The 17,798-nt window shown below is 48.9% G+C and overlaps 2 protein-coding genes across 21 annotated transcripts in view; one reads left to right on the top strand and one right to left on the bottom strand.

Moving 5' to 3' along the window:
* Positions 1-11,185, bottom strand: part of EFCAB11 (EF-hand calcium binding domain 11) — a 241,774-nt gene extending 230,589 nt beyond the window's left edge. For all 12 annotated transcript variants that reach the window (XM_061156448.1, XM_061156444.1, XM_061156450.1 and 9 more), the window contains exons 1-3: positions 11,035-11,185; positions 10,402-10,497; positions 6,785-6,830 (exon numbers count right to left, since the gene is read on the bottom strand). In XM_061156448.1, coding sequence (XP_061012431.1) covers positions 6,785-6,830; positions 10,402-10,497; positions 11,035-11,109 — 217 coding nt within the window. In that variant the 5' untranslated portion in view covers positions 11,110-11,185. The remainder of the gene's footprint in view (positions 1-6,784; positions 6,831-10,401; positions 10,498-11,034) is intronic.
* Positions 11,186-12,413: 1,228 nt separating this feature from the next.
* Positions 12,414-17,798, top strand: part of TDP1 (tyrosyl-DNA phosphodiesterase 1) — a 77,505-nt gene continuing 72,120 nt past the window's right edge. Inside the window, exons 1-3 of one of the 9 annotated variants that reach the window (XM_061156443.1) lie at positions 12,414-12,563; positions 14,996-15,074; positions 15,505-16,079. In XM_061156443.1, the coding sequence (XP_061012426.1) occupies positions 12,473-12,563; positions 14,996-15,074; positions 15,505-16,079 (745 nt within the window). In that variant the 5' untranslated portion in view covers positions 12,414-12,472. Of the gene's footprint in view, positions 12,564-12,729; positions 12,920-12,954; positions 13,126-14,995; positions 15,075-15,504; positions 16,080-17,798 lie in introns of those variants that run through there. The other 8 variants (XM_061156434.1, XM_061156437.1, XM_061156440.1 and 5 more) reach the window with 8 other exon arrangements.

Raw genomic sequence — 17,798 nt, 5'->3', positions numbered from 1 at the left:
TGGAGGAGGACATGGCAACCCTCTCCATCCCGTGGACAGAGGAGCCTGGTGGGCTAGTCCATAGAGCTGCAAAGAGTCAGACACGACCGCAGTGACTGAGCGCGTGCGTACACACACACACACACACACACACACACACACATACACACACACGCGCGCGCGCAGTGTGAACCAGAACCAACCCCAACACCGATCCGTTTCTTCCTTAAACAAGTGGCCTGATTTTTTTCTCCTGTTAGTATTATATAACTTCTTGTTCCTGGTGCCTAACAGTTTTTACCGACACTCACTCGCTTTGTTAGGTTATAAAGCATTAAAACGTCATTAGCGCCTCTCTGCTCTTCATTCTGGCTGCCCTCAAACTCTCCCGGCGTGACTTCCCTTGAGATAGCCTACTCTTCCAATGGCTTTGTCTCAACTTTTCACTCATCTTGATTGTCACAAAGAGCCTCTATAGTGATGACCACCTTCTATAAACAGAGACCTAGGGACGGAGAGTGTGGGCGTGAAGGCTTAGTGCTGCTGGCAGTGTGGACGTCGTCAGGGCTCTGCGCAGCCGGGCTCCATCCAGGATGTGACTCTGGACCTCCCCAGGAAGCGGGGCAGCAACAGGCCCTTGTGTGGGGTGGCGTGTTGGAGACCTGGCCCAGCCTTTTCTAGATGTAAGAAGGGCTACACCTAGTGTGAGAATTCCCCAGTCACAGCTACCCAGAAGAACTTAATGAAGGCTCAGCGGGTAGGGAATCCACCTGCAGTGCAGGAGACAAAGGAGATGTGGGTTCAACCCCTGGGTCAGGAAGATCCCCTGGAGAAGGAAATGGCAACCCAGTCTGATGTTCTTGCCTGGGGAAATCCCACAGACAGAAGAGCCTGGTGGGCTATAGTCCACAGGGTCGCAAGGAGTTAGACACAACTTACTGACTAAACAGAAGCAGCGGAGAAGAACTTTGGAAAGTTGATTATATGAATAAATAGCTCCCAGAAAACCAAGGTCAACATTTCAGTTTTTTAAGATCAAAACATTAAGGAGAGAGATAATATATTTGGTAAAAGAATCTGTGTATAAACTCTTCCTGTAAAAAAAAAAACCTAAGTCAGGGCCTTCCCAGGTGGTCCAGGGGCTGTGGCTCCATGCTCCCAGTGGAGGGGGCCTGGGTTCGATCCCTCGTCAGGGAACTAGATCCCAAGTGCCACAACCAAAGACCTCAAATTCGGCAACTGAAAAATAGCGTGTGTGTTGCAACAAAGATCGAAGATCCCGTGTGCTGAGACTGAGATCCAACATAGTCAAATAAATATTTTTTAAAAAATAAAGAACATGAAATGTGAGTCAAGTCACTCAAAGGGAGAAAAGAAGGAGCTGATGGTCTGGAACTGGTTCAGGACCGAACAGTTCCAAAGAAAAACTGCTACGTGAGCAGCACTCAGAGCTCGGCAGTGACTTCGTGCGAGGGTGGCTATTTCACTTTCCCAAGGATGTCTGTGCTCTGGACTCTCCCCTTTCAAGGGGACATGAATTGAAGCTGGTTGGAAAGTTAGTATCCTGACTGTAAGTCTACTCCTCTAATTAAGAAGAAAGTGGGGCTTTGAGAAGGTTAATTTGCCGTTGACATCAGGACCAGAGAGGAAGGGGAAGCCAGGAAGCCTGCAGACGAAGGAGGGCCCCTCCATAGCAATTCTGGAGCGGATCTCGCTCCTCCAACCCTGTCTTCCCCTGAATTTCTCCAATGGCTAATTCACTTTGCAACCTTCTGCTCAGTTCAGTTCAGTTGCTCAGTCGTGTCCAACTCTTTGAGACTTCATGGACTGCAGCATGCCACGCCTCCCTGTCCATCACCAACTCCCAGAGTTTAATCAAACTCATGTCCATTGAATCGGTGATGCCATCCAACCATCTCATCCTCTGTCTTCCCCTTCTCCTCCTGCCCTCAATCTTTCCCAGCATCAGGGTCTTTTCAGATGAGTCAGCTCTTCGCATCAGGTGGCCAAAGTATTGGAGTTTCAGCTTCAACTTCAGTCCTTCTAATGAACACCCAGGACTGATCTCCTTTAGGATGGACTGTTTGGATCTCCTTGCAGTCCAAGGGACTCTCAAGAGTCTTCTCCAACACCACAGTTCAAAAGCATCAATTCTTCGGCTCTCAGCTTTCTTCACAGTCCAACTCTCACATCCATACATGACCACTGGAAAAACCACAGCCTTGTAACCTTCTAAAATATATTTAAAAATTGATTCCTTGGAAAAGATGCTGCAACGGGAAGCATCCTAACCAGCTGATGGAGAAGTGGCTGTGAGAACAGCTGTCATATCCCTGATAATAAATGCGAGGGACATGCGTCTGAGAGCAGGTCTGGGGGCACAAAAATCACCCAAGTCGAAAGCCCTCACAGGGACGCCTGCTCTCAGGAAGAAAACCTCCAGTTCCAAAGCAGCCCTCAGGCCACTATGAGTCTGAGAAAATGTCCCACAGTAAGGTGCTCTTCGCGATACATAAGAGAACTAGGGTTCGGGAGAGACCATGTGAAGGGAGTGCATGCAGACGAACTCCTGTCCAGACCTTAAAGCTTTAATGTGCATCAGACCTAATATCAAAAGGAGGCTCCATGACTGTGAACACATGAGAACTGTCTCTGCAGGAGGTGCAAAGCCGAGCATTAGAGAACTTGGGGAGGGGGGCGGCTTCCCTGGCAGCTCAAACGGTAAAGAATCTTCCTGCAATGCCGGAGACCTGGGTTCGATCCCTGGGTGGGGAAGATCTCCTGGAGGAGGGCAGGGCAACCCAGTCCAGTATCCTTGCCTGGAGAATCCCCATGGGCAGAGGAGCCTGGCGGGCCACAGTCCATGGGGTTGCAAAGAATAGGACAGGACCGAATAACTAAGCACAGAGAACTTGGGAAGGAGAGAAAACGATCATGAAATTTACAAAGTCTCCCGCCACACGTCAACGCTCTCTCAAACATCAGAAAAAGAGAAATAGAGGGAGGAGACTACTAACAGCATTCCTAGAAGGTCCTTCTGCCACAGACCAATCCTCACACAATATCGGAGCACTCACACTCAAGAGAAACCTTCAGGGGCCTCCCCGGGGGTCCAGGGGCTAAGATTCCATGGTCACAACAGGGGAGGCCAGGGTTCGATCCCCGATGAGGGAACTAGATCCCATGGGCTGCAACTAAATATTCCGCATGCCACAACTAAAGACTGAAGATCCTCCCTTGCTTCAGCTAAAACACGGGGCAACCAGAAAAATAGATATTTTTTAAAAAGAGAGAAACCTTTAGAATGCAGTAAAGGTGGAAAAACCTTCTGCCAGAATTTACACTTCAATGTACAGCAAATCACCACAGAGAAACCATATGAATGTGACACACGTGTGTAAGGCATATCTTACTAAACGTGAGATAATACACACGGCGGGGGGAATCTTAGGATACGGAATGCCGGAGGTCTTGTTGGAGGTCAACCTTTACGTCAGAGAGCTCGCCACACCTGTAAACAACACGGGCCACTTTCTTCCAGAATAATACCTATTTGTACATCAGGTAACTGGTTAAGAAAAGAAAACCTCCCTTGTGAAGTCAAATCTCTAATTCAGAATCAAGGAATCCACACGAGGGAGAAAAGCTATGGGAATAATGAATGTGAGCGTGCCTTTGGCAAGCTACATGTATTTATGTAGAAACACTACATAAACAAGAGCAGAGGAAGCCCTGCATCCAGAGAGAATCACTACTAACTCCCAGAGGACTCCTAAAGGAGAGAAACCTGAACAATGCAAAAAATGCGAGCAATCCTTCTGCCAGAAGACAGAAGTCTTTCTAGACTAGAAGGTTCACAAGAAACACAGAAAAACATACGTTGTAGGGCAGGTCTCACCAAGAACTTACAACCTAAATTGAATAGCAAAGAAACAGTATTTGAGTGTTTTGACAGTGTGAAAAATTCTAATAAGAAATTTAAAACCTGGGGAAATTCCATCAAGTTAGGGAGTAAAAAAAAACAACAAAACAGTGAAGAGTGGGCTATGTCCTCAAAAATATCAATGCTGCAAAAAGGCAAAAAAAAAAAGAAGGCAAAAACACCTTCTCCTAGAAGCAATATTGTTCACAAAGTCATGTTCAATATGTGATACCAAAGTGAAAAGCGGAAGTGTTGGTCGCTCAGTCCTGTCCGACTCTTTGTGACCCCGTGGACTGTAGCCCGCCAGGCTCCTCTGTCCACTGGATTCTCCAGGCAGGAGTACTGCTGTGGGTTGCCATTTCCTGCTCCAGGGGACCTTCCTGACCCAGGGACTGAGCCCAAGTCCCCGCACTCACAGGCAGATTCTTTACTGTCTGAGCCACGAGGGAAGCCCATGTGACACCAAACTTGTATCCAAAAAACAATCTACTAAACTCGTCTGTATATCCAAAATTTATAAATAAAAGACTTTTAAAAAGAAAGAAAAATACAGCCAAAGGGACACAGGAGCCGACTCCAGGAGGCACTTGATGGCCAGTCTCCGCCAAGCTGAGCACTAAAACGATCGAGCGTGGCGTGCTCCGTCGCTCCGTCGTGTCCGACTCTGCGACACCAGGGACTGCAGCCCGCCAGGCTCCTCTGCGCACGGGATTCTCCGGGCAGAAGTCCTGCAGGGGGTCGCCATCTCCTCCTCCAGGGGACCTTCCTGACCCAGGGGTCAAACCCGCCTCTCTTGCGTCCCCTGCCTTGGCAGGCAGATTCTTTACCACTAGCGCCAGCTGGGAAGCCCAATTAAGTATAGGAATGAATTATAAATCATTGAAAGCATACAAATTCATGAGTCCATAGTGATAAAAGAGCTAGATTGATCAATCAAGAAGGCGGGAAGTCTCTTGCTTATAGTAAAAATGCCAGGGGCTAACTGAAAGAAGTCCTGAGATTAGAAAATCATTACTTTACAACCATATGGCAAAAACTGGATCAGACAAGAATTATAAATGGATAACAAATCCTGGGGGAGATGTTGATGAGAAGCACAATATTTGCAACATCAAACATGTCTCTCCACAGGCTGTTGATGAGTGGCAAGGGAAGAAAATATAAAGAGAAATTACACAATGGAGAAACCGGACAACACCTTGACCGGTGATGAAATTAACATCAGCTACAAGAGACAGGCAGACAGACATCTGGTGTCTCAAGACGTGGTGCCCTGAAGACAGGTCACCTGAACAGGATTCTGTCTGAGAACGCAACGGCTCAACCGAATGACAGACGAATGCCAGGCAAACACAAGCGGAGGGCTATTCCTAAAAAACAAAACAAAACAATGAGGAGTGGGCTATTTCCTCAAAAAAATCAATGTCGTAGGAAGGCAAACCAAAAAAGAAAAGTTTACAAAAATGTCCTGGCTTATAAGAGGCTAAAGAGACATGATACCAAGAACTAACTCCTGTCCGAGATGAGGGAAGATGCTCTGAGGAACATAATTAGAGCAAGGGACAGCACGGGAATCTAGCATGTTTTCGTTCAGTCTCCAAGTCCCGTCCGACTCTACTACACGGATGCTGAAGACAGGCATCGGTGTGAACTCCCGATAAGTGTGCCGAGGCAAGGGAAGCTCCACGAGAAGAGGCAGAATGTGCGGATGAGCGGCGAGACGGGGTAAAGTACGAACGGTAAGGGAATCTGGCAAAGGGGTACACGGCTATTCTCTGCACTGATTTTATTGTGCAACTTTTCGTAAGCCTTAAATTATTTGCCCCCAAAAGTAATTGTTGAAGAGCCAATTCCGTGTACTGTGGCCCCTGCCTCCTCAAACGACAGGGTCATCTTTCTCCTCTGCCTTTTCCCTCTTCATTCAGTCACCCGGCTGAGCCGAGAAACAGCTTCATGTTCCAAACAAAGGCAAACGACGCAGAGCAAAGGGCTCTTGATCCACAGCTGCTGGACCTACCGGAAGACTGACCTCCTCACACGGTCGCTTTCTCACTCTGTTTGTCTTCAAACCACTGCAGCCTGGCCTCTGTCCCCACCACGCGCTGACACTGCTCTTGCTAAAATCACCAGCGCCCCCCGGTGCCAGCTCCATGGGTCCCCTTCAGTTCTTCTGCTACTTGACCTTTCAACAGCACTGAACAGTGCTGGCCACACCTGCTCCTTGAAATATCCACTTCTATTGGTTTTTGATCGAACACTCTTGATTTTCCTCTGGGCCCGCTGCCCCTCCTAAGTCTCCTTTGCCATCTCTTCATCCCCTGTCTGACTTCTAGTGGTTATCATTCCTGTGGCTCTCAGTCCACACTCTCCCTCAGGGGGTCTCATTCGTTCCCGCGGCTTTAAAACCACCTAGACGCTGACGACTCCCAAACATCTCTGCAGCCTAGAGCTCTGCTCTGAATTCAAAAGTCATACAGCCCAACTGCCTTGATGTCCTCGAGCAAAACCTTTCAAACTCAAAATTGAACTCTTGCTGTTTCCAAACCTTCAATCTCCTCCCCTAGTCTTTCCGTTTCAGTAAGTACCACTTCTGTTCACTCAGCTGCTCAGAAAACCCAGATCGTCAGTGGGATGTTGAAATTAGAAGCAACATTTTGTCTTTAGGCTTTTCAATGGTTGAAAATTCTCCCATGATAAACATACTCATGAATACATTGATTCATCAAAACTAAAAGCACCAAGTCTCTTCTTGTTTGGAGGGCAATGGGTAACAAAGCAAAGATCTGCTGTAACGTAACGCTTCAGAGTCTCTATGTTTGCTCTTCGCTTTAGTTTCATGAGTGTCTAAATAAGGTAGGTAGTAAAAATTAACTTTCACATTACCAGAAGTGTTTGGATCTACTGACGACATCACAGAATCAGCTTCTATCTAGAAAAGAAAAAAAAAAAAAAAATGAAGTAATAGAATAGACAATTTCATCAAACGTTTTCACAGTATAAGTTCTTAATTCCTGGGATGCAGGAAAGGAATGCATATTATGAGAAACCATCTTTGTTGAATCCAGCAGACAAGTACTATCACAGGACAGCTATCATAGTCATTTCACTGTTCTGTCAGTAAGACACTAGAAGCTAATCTGCTACAGACCCCAATGGCCCCCAAAACTTTAATCCATTGATCAAAACAGTTAAATCATATAAAATCAACTTGGCTGTCATATACACAGCATACCCCATAAGGCAACCTTTCTGTCTTACACAAATACAAGCGATTGTTACAATGAGTTCTTTGGCTTCCCTTAAAATATTTTCTTCCTGACTGTAATAGTAACAATGTAGAAAACATGAAAAACATTTTTACATTATGAAGAGAAACAATGAAAAAACGGCCACCCAGTGAACACCACTGTCAACATTTCCGCCTAGCATACCTCTCTTTTTCCCATGCGTTTTTTTTTTTTTAATTGGAGTACAGCTGTTTCCAAATGCTGTGTTAGTTTCTACAGCCCAGTGAACCAGTCACACGTACCCACACACCCTTTCTTTTTCGGATTTCCCTCCCACTTAGGTCGGCGCAGAGCACCCAGCAGAGTCCCCTGCGCGGCACAGTCAGCTCTCATTAGCTATTTACTTTATATTGAAGTGTGTGTACATCAATCCCAGTCTCTCAGTCCATCCGAACTCCTCCTTTCCTACCCACGCATTTTTAAACATATTCGCGAACACACTGTATACTAAGTTTGTGGACCTGCCTTCACTAAGTATTAAGACACCAGAATTTTCCCACATTGCTGCGAGACCTTTACAAACACCTTGGAATTAGGATCTTGGCAACATGTGACATAGCTTCTCCACCTTGGATTCCATGCCCTGCACTTTGCTGGTTCTTCCTGACCCTTCCAGATGACTAGCTCCCAGCGCGGCTCCCTCTAGGGGTCCCTGCCGACCTTTAAATATGCGGACCCCCCCAGGCTCTCCCCTCGGGATGCCACCCTTCACGCTCTGCACACGCTTCCTGGTCAGTGCCACCCACTCGCACACCTGTGAGGAATCCCAAACCTATCTCCGCCCTCCCCTCTCCACCCGATTTCAGATTCCTACATCTGAGGGAGGCAGCACAACCTGAGAGCAGGCCGTTAGCACCATCATCGCCTCATCATCCAGCACGGGACTTAAAACGTGAGTGCCTGAGGCTGTATTTAACATGGATAACCAACAAGGACCTGCTGTAGAGCACAGGTTCTCTGCTCAATGTCAGGTGGCAGCCTGGATGGGAAGGGGCTTTGGGGGAGAATGGATACACATACACATAAGGCTGAGTCCCTTCGCTGTTCATCTGAAACTGTCTGAACATCGTTGATCAGCTGTATCCCAATACAAAATAAAAGTGTAAAAAAACAAAAACAGTGAGTACACTTAGGGTGCCTGCATCTCCTCGGAATTAATGCACCACTCTCTGAACTCACTGCCCTTCCCCCAAACCTCCTCCTTCTGAACTTCCCTCTTTTCTTATCCTTTCAGTCCTGCGGCCGCATCGCTCGGGTAGTCACCAGGTCCAGTCACTGGGACGTAGCTTCTCCCGCCACCACTGGGCGCTCCCGGACACTTCCTATCAGTGGAGTCTATCTCCGCGGTTTAAACAAGGCCCAACCTCCTACTACAGTTACCACTAGAACTCCTTGCTGTCTTCTCTTTCTGTTCTCAATCTCTTTGCCTCAGTATTTATCAGAGTTTCATAAGTCTATCTAAACTAACTGCTTCAACGTGTGTGTGCTCAGTCACTCAGCTGTGTCTGTCTCTTTGTGGCCCCGAGGACGGTAGCCTGGCAGGCTCCTCTGTCCGTGGAACTTTCCAGGCAAGAATGCTGAAGTGGGTTGCCATTTCCTATTCCAAGGGATCTTCCTGACCCAGGGATCGAACCCACGTCTCCTGTGTCTCCAGGACTGGCAGGTGGGTTCTTTACCACTGATGCCCCCTGGGAAGCCCTGCTTCAAAGTAGCGTCTGTGTTTTATTCATCTTTATATTTCTAGCAACTTGGAAGTGCTCCTCTTACTACATGAGAATACAATAAATTTCATTCTGTAAACATTTTCATGAATGCAGAGTGATTTATTATATAAAAGTGACTTACAGCTTCAGGACCTGCATTCAGGAGTTATTTCATTTGCTCAAAAGCAATATTTAAAAACAAAATCCCAAACCTCAACCTAATGTAAGAGTAAAAACCTGTTAGATTTCAGAGGGAATATACTGTCACTTAATAAATGTTCATGATGGTTACAAATGATTCTTAAGTTTATTGGTGATTTGTTATATCAGTATTTTACTGTTTAGCAGTCTGTAGTCAACAAGCATTTGATTAAAAAGTAAACTCCAAAACCTCAACCGAAAGTAAAAACCTGTTAAATTTGATGGTGTGAAGTATGTATGTTACCCTATCACTGTACATGTCATTAAATTCTTCACTTATGCCCTAAAATTAAAACCGAGTGAGTAGATCCAAAAGTAATAAAGGCAGAATGAGACCAGGTGTCTTTCCAGCTGAACCTGGGTTAAACGCAGTGCTTTACAGGCTGGGTCCACGTAGCTGACCTGCTCTGGAATTCCAGCTAAAATGACTGCAGGTTAACAGGAGAGCTGCAGCCTCTGGGAAGTAGCCCTGACTAGCCCTGAGGACTTCTCTGAGCTCCACAACCAACCTCTCAGTAACTAAGCAGCCCCCTGGCAGTTGAACCACTCCGAACCTACCTGAGCTGTTCATGGGACACAGTTATATCAACAGAGCACACTAACAGTGAAGGTGTGATACACTTAAGCATGATGGAGAAGTAGATGTTATGTGATCCCTGGCTTCTCGGGGTTTATAATCTGAGACAAGTAGAGCTCGATCATAAGACAGAGCTGAGCCCAAGTGGCCACCGGGTCCCTTGGCCTAAGGAGGGCAGGAGGGAGGGCATTCCAGAGACAGCCCCTAGTGCTCCCTCGGGTTGACGCCTGTTACCAACATCCCCCTCCCAGGCTTCTGTCTTGAAACCATGCTAGTATCTCACATTTAACATAATTATTAGCAGCCTTGTGGTAATTTAGTCTTGATAGACTCTAATTCACCCCTTATTTGGGTTATTAAGGAGAAAGTAAAATTCAGCACTGGACACATCCCTAAAATTGCTCAAAAGGCAATGGTTTGTTTTATAAACATCCTAAGCTAGCCCTCTGCACTTAGAATCCATCCACTACTGTATTGGGCTTCCCTCATAGATCAGTTGGCAAAGAATCTGCCTGCAATGCAGGAGACCCTGGTTCAATCCCTGGGTCGGGAAGATCCCCTGGAGAAGGGAATGGCAACCCATTCCAGTATTCTTGCCTGGAGAATCTCATGGACAGAGGAGCCTGGCAGGCTACATCCATGGGGTTGCAAGAGTCGGACATGACTTAGTGATTAAACCACCACCACTACTGTATTCTCTGCCCTGTCCCCAAATACAAAAGAAAGTTCTACCTTGGATGGCTTGTAACCAAACAGCATTACAACAGCAACTTTAAAGTCCTCTCTGCTTAGATAGCCTTTGTTATCTTCATCGCATGCTTTAAATACCTAAAGAACATTAAGTATCTTCAGTTAATAAAACAGAAACCATTTGTTCTACTATTTTTATTACTAACATATATTAAGTTTACACCTCTCAAATTTAAAACTTAGCTGAAAATTTGGGCTGAGAAGTGAGTTTCATTATCCTAATTTTAATTCTCAAAACACCTTAATGATGTGCTAAAATTTACTACCCCCTCCAAAAACGTGCAAATGACTTATCGGTAGGTTAATTCTTTTAAACCATCGGGATAAATTCTACCCAAAATTCAATGCTAGAATGAGGAAGGTGAGGCAACGGGGACGGCTTTGAAAGGCGGGAGGCCAGGTGCAGGTTACAGCTTATTATAAAAGAGACTCTGTCGCAGAGAGCAGAAGGAGGTTGGAAGTAGGCAGAATACTGGACGGGGATCCAGAAGCTTGGAAGCCCCAGGCTGGGTCATTAGCCATCACACCTCGGGGCTGAACGAGACCCGGGAGAGGGGATGGCGTAAGCGCCCCAGGTCAAGCCGAAGTCCGAGACCCAGCCCTCCGGACACCTACTTCCACCCACTTCTTGTGCTCTGGGGGACTGGTTTCCCACGTCCGTGGCCGGGCGCCGGCCTGGGAGTAAAACATCGCGACAGCCGCACGCGAATCCAGACAGCAGAACCCGCAAGCTCTGCTGCCAAAGCCCCGCTCGGCGCAGTCCCGGAAGCTGAGCTTCGCAGGGAACCTCCAACGTCTCCTCTCATTGGACGATCTGCGAGCCACCGGCGTTGATCCCGCAGCTCTATTGGCCAGAGGCTTTGTTTAGCAACGTTTCCTTGGAACAGCCTATGGCAAAGAGGCCCTCAGGCCCGCCCCCAGTCCTGGCTCCGCCCCTTGGAACAGCCTATGGCAGAGAAGCCCTCAGGCCCGCCCCCAGTCCTGGCTCCGCCCCTCTAGTTTTATTAACTCCTGGAACAGCCTAAAAGAGAACAGTCCTAGGTGTTCATTGGAAGGACTGATTTTGAAGCTGAAACTTTGGCCACCTGATGCGAAGAGCTGACTCACCTGAAAAGATCCTGACGTTGGGAAAGATTGAGGGCAGGAGGAGAAGGGGACGACAGAGGATGAGATGGTTGGATGGCATCACCGACTCAATGGACATGGGTTTGGGTGGACTCCGGGAGTTGGTGATGGACAGGGAGGCCTGGAGTGCTGCAGTCCATGGGGTCACAAAGAGTCGGATACGACTGAGCGACTGAACTGAACTTAACTGAACTGGAACAGCCTATGGCAGAGAGGCCCTCAGGCCTACCCCCCAACCCTGGCTCCGCCCCTCTAGTTTCTCCCTGCGCGGTTGGGACACGTGCTCGCCCAGGCGCTGTTTCACTGTGTCCTGAGTGATTCTTTTCATTTCCTGTTCCCACACCTTGCAGCGTTTACTTTTGATAATTTCGATCAATGACACTATGCTAGGCATCATCAGAGACACAAAAAGTGTGTGAACAAAGCATAAAAGGAGCCTAGCACTAAGCCCCGTGCCTGGTACAAATCAGACGTTCAATAAACCAAGTGAGCCCTTAGAACGTTTCCATCAAGTTATTTCATCCAGCTTTCTGGGAGGGGTGGAAATTCCAAGACCGGTATCAAGAGCACTGAGTCCAAACTCCATGGCAAACTCCTTACTAAATGCAAGGGATAGGGCGAGGGTTCCATTTTGCAAGAGTTTATCTCAGACCCCTCTCCTGGCAAATCAGGAAGATTAATAAGGCAACACACACACCTGCTTTAACAAAGAAACCAATATTCGAGGCTGAGTCTGAGCTCATTTAGCCTTTCGTCTGACAACAGGGTTTACAGTCTGTGCCCCAGGAGAAACCGGAACACTGGTCTCAGGCTTCAGCTTCCTCTAACCTCTCAGCTGATCCTCTCTCTCTCCCTTTGAAAAGAAACCCTCCTGCCTCGAGCTCAGGGAGCCTGAAATTAGGAGATTCTCCCTAATCTCCTGAAGAGGATGTGTTTTGCAGATCAGCTACGAGGAAAGAGGGAAACTTTTCCTCCTTTCTCCTGCTTTTGTCAGCCGTGGCCAGGCGGCGAGAGGACAGGTAAAGGCGGACGGGACTCCTCGCCGCCCCTCTCTGGAGGGGTCCACGGCGGCCCCCGGGGGACCCGGCGGGGTTTAGGACCCAGCGGCGCGCGTCCCGGAAGGGGCAGGGGCGGGGCCATGCGGCGCGCGCCGGACCGGCGGGTTTGAATTGCGCGCATGCGCGAGCTCAGGAGACGGCGCGGGGTCCCAGGCGGACGTGCGCTCGGGGACTTTGGGCACTAAACCTGTGGAGGCCGCGGCGGGAGCGCTGCGCCTCCTCTCATCCCGGCCCGGTGCGCGGGAAGCCCGGGTCCGGCGCGTCGTCACGGGGCCAGCGGGCTTGGAGGCGGGTCCGGAGGGCAGCGGAGCGCCCAGGTAGGGCCCTCCTGGGCCTCGGCGGCCTCCTCTGAGGAGGCCGGAGTCCGCCGGGAGCTCTCCTCCGCGGGTTCTTACTCTGGCCTCGGTGGACGGGCGGGCGGGCGTCTTCGACCGTCCGCGAGCGCGCCGGCGCTCACTCTGTGCTGTTCCCGGTCAGAGAGAGCCGTCGTGCTGCTTCCAGCGGTGAGCCTTGCGAGCGTGAGGTGAGGGGGCGCGCGGCAGAGCTGTGCCCGGCCCGAGGCAAACTCAGAGGAAAGTTAGCGGCTGTTCTTTCTTTTTCCGTGCACCTCCGCCTCCGCGCCCTTCGCTGCCTCCCCTCCGCCTTCTCCAGCCCCCAGGGCCCCCGCAGGAGCCGTCTCCTTCCACTTCTGTCCCCCTCCAGACCATTCTCGGGACAGAGCTGTTGTTCAGTCTCTCGCGCGTGTCCATCTCTTTGCGACCCCATGGACAGCAGCAGCCAGTCTTCCCTGTCCATCACCAGCTCCCCGAGTTTGCTCAAATCAGGTCCATTGAGTCGGTGATGCCGTCCAACCATGTCATACTCTGTCGTCCCCTTTTCCTTTAAATGTTAGATTCAGGATATTATAAGGTAAAGGCATCTGTGTTGCTTTCTCATACCTATGAAGTATAATGAATATTTGTAAAGATATCTTGGTCTTCTTGGCTATTTTTATAGTTCCTGTCTGTTTCTTTCTCCCTGAAGTATAACCTTTCCTAAGGCGGAAGCTGTTTCTATGCTATTAATTTCTTATTCCCAGAGCCTGGCACATAGTAACTGCTCAATAAACATTTTCTGGACAAACAAACTCTGGGAGGTAGATCTGATACCCATTTTCAGAGGAGAAAATTGAGGCTGAGCAGTTATGTAACCAGCCCAAGTGCATATTTACCACCTAGTAATGACTGGATTTTATATTGGAGTCCATATTTGCCCACTACTGGCCACACCTGGCCTCAGTTGAAATTGATTCCCATGCCCTCCTGATGGTTTGCAAGCTCTATGAGAAGCAGCTGGAAGTGTAAAACAAATAGCTCAGCTGGGACTGGGATGGTAGGGGGAGAGGAGGAGCTAGCAGCTTTAAGAGGAGTATACATTCGCATTCACACATTTTTTTTTAGTATCGAATAGACACTGATGTTATGAGTTGGCATTTGGTGGTAGAGTTTCTTTAGATTTCTACCCTCCTTGGCATAGTAGCTTAATGTGGTGTTTGCCGAATTTCATTAATGTGGTTGGTTCAGTTCAGTTGCTCGGTGGTGTCTGACTCTGTGACCCCATGAATCACAGCATGCCAGGCCTCCCTGTCCATCACCAATTCCCAGAGTCCACTCAGACGCATGTCCATCGAGTCGGTGATGCCATCCAGCCATCTCACCCTCTGTCGTCCCCTTCTCCTCCTGCCCCCAATCCCTCCTAGCATCAGGGTCTTTTCCAATGAGTCAACTCTTCGCATGAGGTGGCCAGAGTACTGAAACTTCAGCTTCAGCATCAGTCGTTGGTTACTTCCCCAGTTTTGTCTTACTCTCAACAGCTATGGTCTTGGAGAAGGCAATGGCAACCCACTCCAGTGTTCTTGCCTGGAGAATCCCAGGGACAGGGGAGCCTGGTGGGCTGCCGTCTATGGGGTCGCACAGAGTTGGCCACGTCTGAAGCGACTTAGCAGCAACAGTTATACCTCTATTTGCTTAATGTTTTTATTTGAACCCACTTTTACATAAAAAACTGTCTTTAAGAAGTAGACTTTAGTTACTGTAAATGTCATGAAGCCGTTAGATACCTCCTGCTCACATTAAACCAAAGTGTTACTGGTGCCTGCAGAAGAACCCAAAGCCCGTTGTTTGTTCAAAAGCAGGATTAAAGGCATTTCTACAAACAACCTCCTCCTCGATTAAGCTGAGGGATTGGACAGGAATGGAAAAGAGAGGTAGTTTCATAATGAGATGTTAATGTCAGGTCCCAGTCATCTCCACTTTGGGAGACACTGTACTTTGATGACCCAAATGATAAATATCAGATCTTAGAGTCAGCGCACGTGGGTTGTAATTCTGATTCTACTGCCATCCCTTACCCAGAGAGTGATGTTAGACCTGTGCTGTGCCAGACACCACCCAGGCATTTATCAAGATCCAGGTGGAAAGACGAGAGGAGAAGGTGAGTGGGGTTTCTGCTGTCACTTTATTTGCCAGGTTCTCGTGGCAGATTCTGCTCATGTGCCCTGAACACCCACACAGCAGCTGATGTTAGTGAAAACAGCTCAGCATCTGCTAAGGTCAGGTGTGCTATATGTGTGTCCTAATAGCTCAGGACACGAAATTTGAGAGCAAGAGAATGAGTTTGCCGGTGTCTGTGCGACTCTATGGACTGTAGCCTGCCAGTCTCCTCTGTTCGTGGAATTCTTCAGGGGAGAATACTACAGTGGGTTGCCCTGCCCTCCTCCAGGGGACCTTCCTGACCCAGGGATCGAATCCCACTTTTTTTTGTCTCTTATGTCTCCTGCATTGGCAGGCGTGTTTCTTTACCATTAGTGCCACCTGGAAACTGGTGAATGGGAAATAACAAGATTTTTGCCTTTCTTTTCCAGAAGCATGACGTCCCAGGAAGGCAATTATGGGAAGTGGACGATATCCAGTAGTGATGAAAGTGAGGAGGAGAAGCCACAGCTGGACAAGCCATCTGCCTCTCTCCTCCCCCACGCCAGGCAGGGGGCCACCGGGCAGCCGAAGTACACCTGCTCCGAGGCTCGGAAAGCCGCCCACAGGAGGAAGCTGGAGCCTGTGAAATTCAGCAGCACAGACTCAGTTTCAGAAGCTTCACCTTGCAAAAGACAGAAGAGTGGTTCCCAGGAGGACCTGGGCTGGTGTCTGTCCAGCAGTGAGGATGAACTGCCTCGAGAGCTGCAGCAGGAGCAGGCGAAGGCCTCGAGGGTCAAAGAGGAGAAAGGCCCCCCTTCTCCCAGGGACCGTGTGGCCCTGGGAGCTGGGCCTCACAGCCCCCCCACCAGCCATGGGCTCCCGGAGGAGGAAGATGAGCAGGAAACGTCAGGGGAAGGCCAGGATGTCTGGGACTTGCTGGATGAAGGGAACCCCTTCCAGTTCTACCTCACGAGAGTGTCCGGGATTAAGCCCAAGTATAACTCGGGAGCCCTCCACATCAAGGGTGAGTGAAGCTGGAGAGCGGGAGCCCTCACTGCTTTGGGGGGTCCCCCTCGGTCAGACAGGAGGGCAGCCTAGGAAGGACCTCCAGGAGCGCTTCTGAGCCGCTCTCAGGGGAAAATAACCATTTTCACAGGCAGATGGATTTGTTTGACAGCAAACTGTTTACTTAGGTCAGGAAACCAGTGGCTGCTTTCCACAGCCCAGTAGATCAGGGGTCCCCAACCTCTAGGATCTAATGGCTGATGATTTGAGGTGAAGCTGATGTCATAACAGTAGAAATAAAGTGCACAGTAAATGTCATGTGCTTGAGTCATCTGGAAACTCCCCCACTCCAGTCCGTGGAAAAATTGTTTTCCACATAATCCGTCCCTGATACCAAAAGGGTTGGGGACCATGGCTGTGCACCCGCCTGTTGGAAGCCTTCAAATAGTGCCTAGCGTTGCTTCACTTGTAAAGGTTAAACTTGATCCGGTAACACTTTATCAAGAAAGTAGCCGGTAATTATCAGCAGTAGTTCCCTGGAGCTTATTAAAAGTGCCAGTTCTCAGCCTCCCCTCCAAATTCCTTGCATCAGACTCTGGGAGCCCGGCCCTGCAGTCTGTTTTCAGAAGCCTTTCGGGGAATTCTATTGCCTGAGTGAGTTTGAGGACTTCTGGGTGAAAACTAGAGTGCCCTGGTCTTTGGTTTCTATCTCCAGGGAACATCTGTGTGATATTGTGATATATATAGATATTTGGTCTTCCCTCCTTATAGTTGGGTTTTTTTGTTTGTTTTTTTTTTTTTTTTTTTTTTGTCCCAGGTTCCTGAAATAGCTCCAAAGTAATTAAAGGTGAAAGGAGTGTATTTTGTTATTCCTAAGGAGCCCTTCAACCCCACCTGTTTTTTTAATGCAGAGACTTTTGGAATGCCTCTAGGAATGGGAGGAAGGGGCTGGTTGCCTGGGGAACCAACCTTGGGGTTAAAGTTGGAACTTTCAGCCCCAACCCCCACCTCTGGGGAGAGGTCCAATCAATCACTAGTGGCCAGTGATTTAATTAGTCTTGCCTGTGCACTGAAGCCTCCATTTAAAAAAACAAACAGAAAACCTCCCTTTAGAGGTTAGCAGAGCTTCCAGGTTGGTGTATACAGGAGGTGCTGGGCCTGGGTGCACCTGGAAGGGGTGTGGCGAGCCCCTCCTCCATACCCAGGCCTGTGCATGGCTTCCTCTGGCTGTTCCCAAGTTGTATCCTTTTATAAAAAACTGGTGATCTGGTGAATAAAGGGCCTTCCTGAGTTCTGTGAGGCACTGCGCAAATTATCAAACCCAAGGAGAGGGGTGGTGGGTGTAGCTTAGAAGTACAGGGGTCTGGGCTCCTGATTGGCCTCTGAGCCAGAGATGGGGGCAGCCCTTCACCTGTGGGGTCCAATGCCAGCGCCAGGTGGATGGTGTCAGAATTTAGTTCAGTTGTAGGACAGGCAGCTGGTGTCTGGAGGATGGGTCTGTGAGGGAACACCCCACACTCCCCGCCGCACCTGTGGTCACAAGTAGTGGGTGCAGAGAGGAAACAAGGCTTACCTTTGAGAGACCGGCAGGAGCCCTAGAATCCTGGACACAAGACTTGAATCCCGGCCTCAGCGTTTGCCTGCTGTGTTGGTAATTGACAAAAGACCTTTGTTGTTGTTCTGACTCCCTGCGACCCCATGGACCGCAGCACGCCAGGCCTCCCTGTCCATCACCAAC

The sequence above is a fragment of the Dama dama genome, chromosome 12 (genome assembly GCF_033118175.1).
Source record: "Dama dama isolate Ldn47 chromosome 12, ASM3311817v1, whole genome shotgun sequence".
Lineage (NCBI taxonomy): Eukaryota > Metazoa > Chordata > Mammalia > Artiodactyla > Cervidae > Dama > Dama dama.
This window is presented reverse-complemented; position numbering and strand designations above follow the sequence as displayed.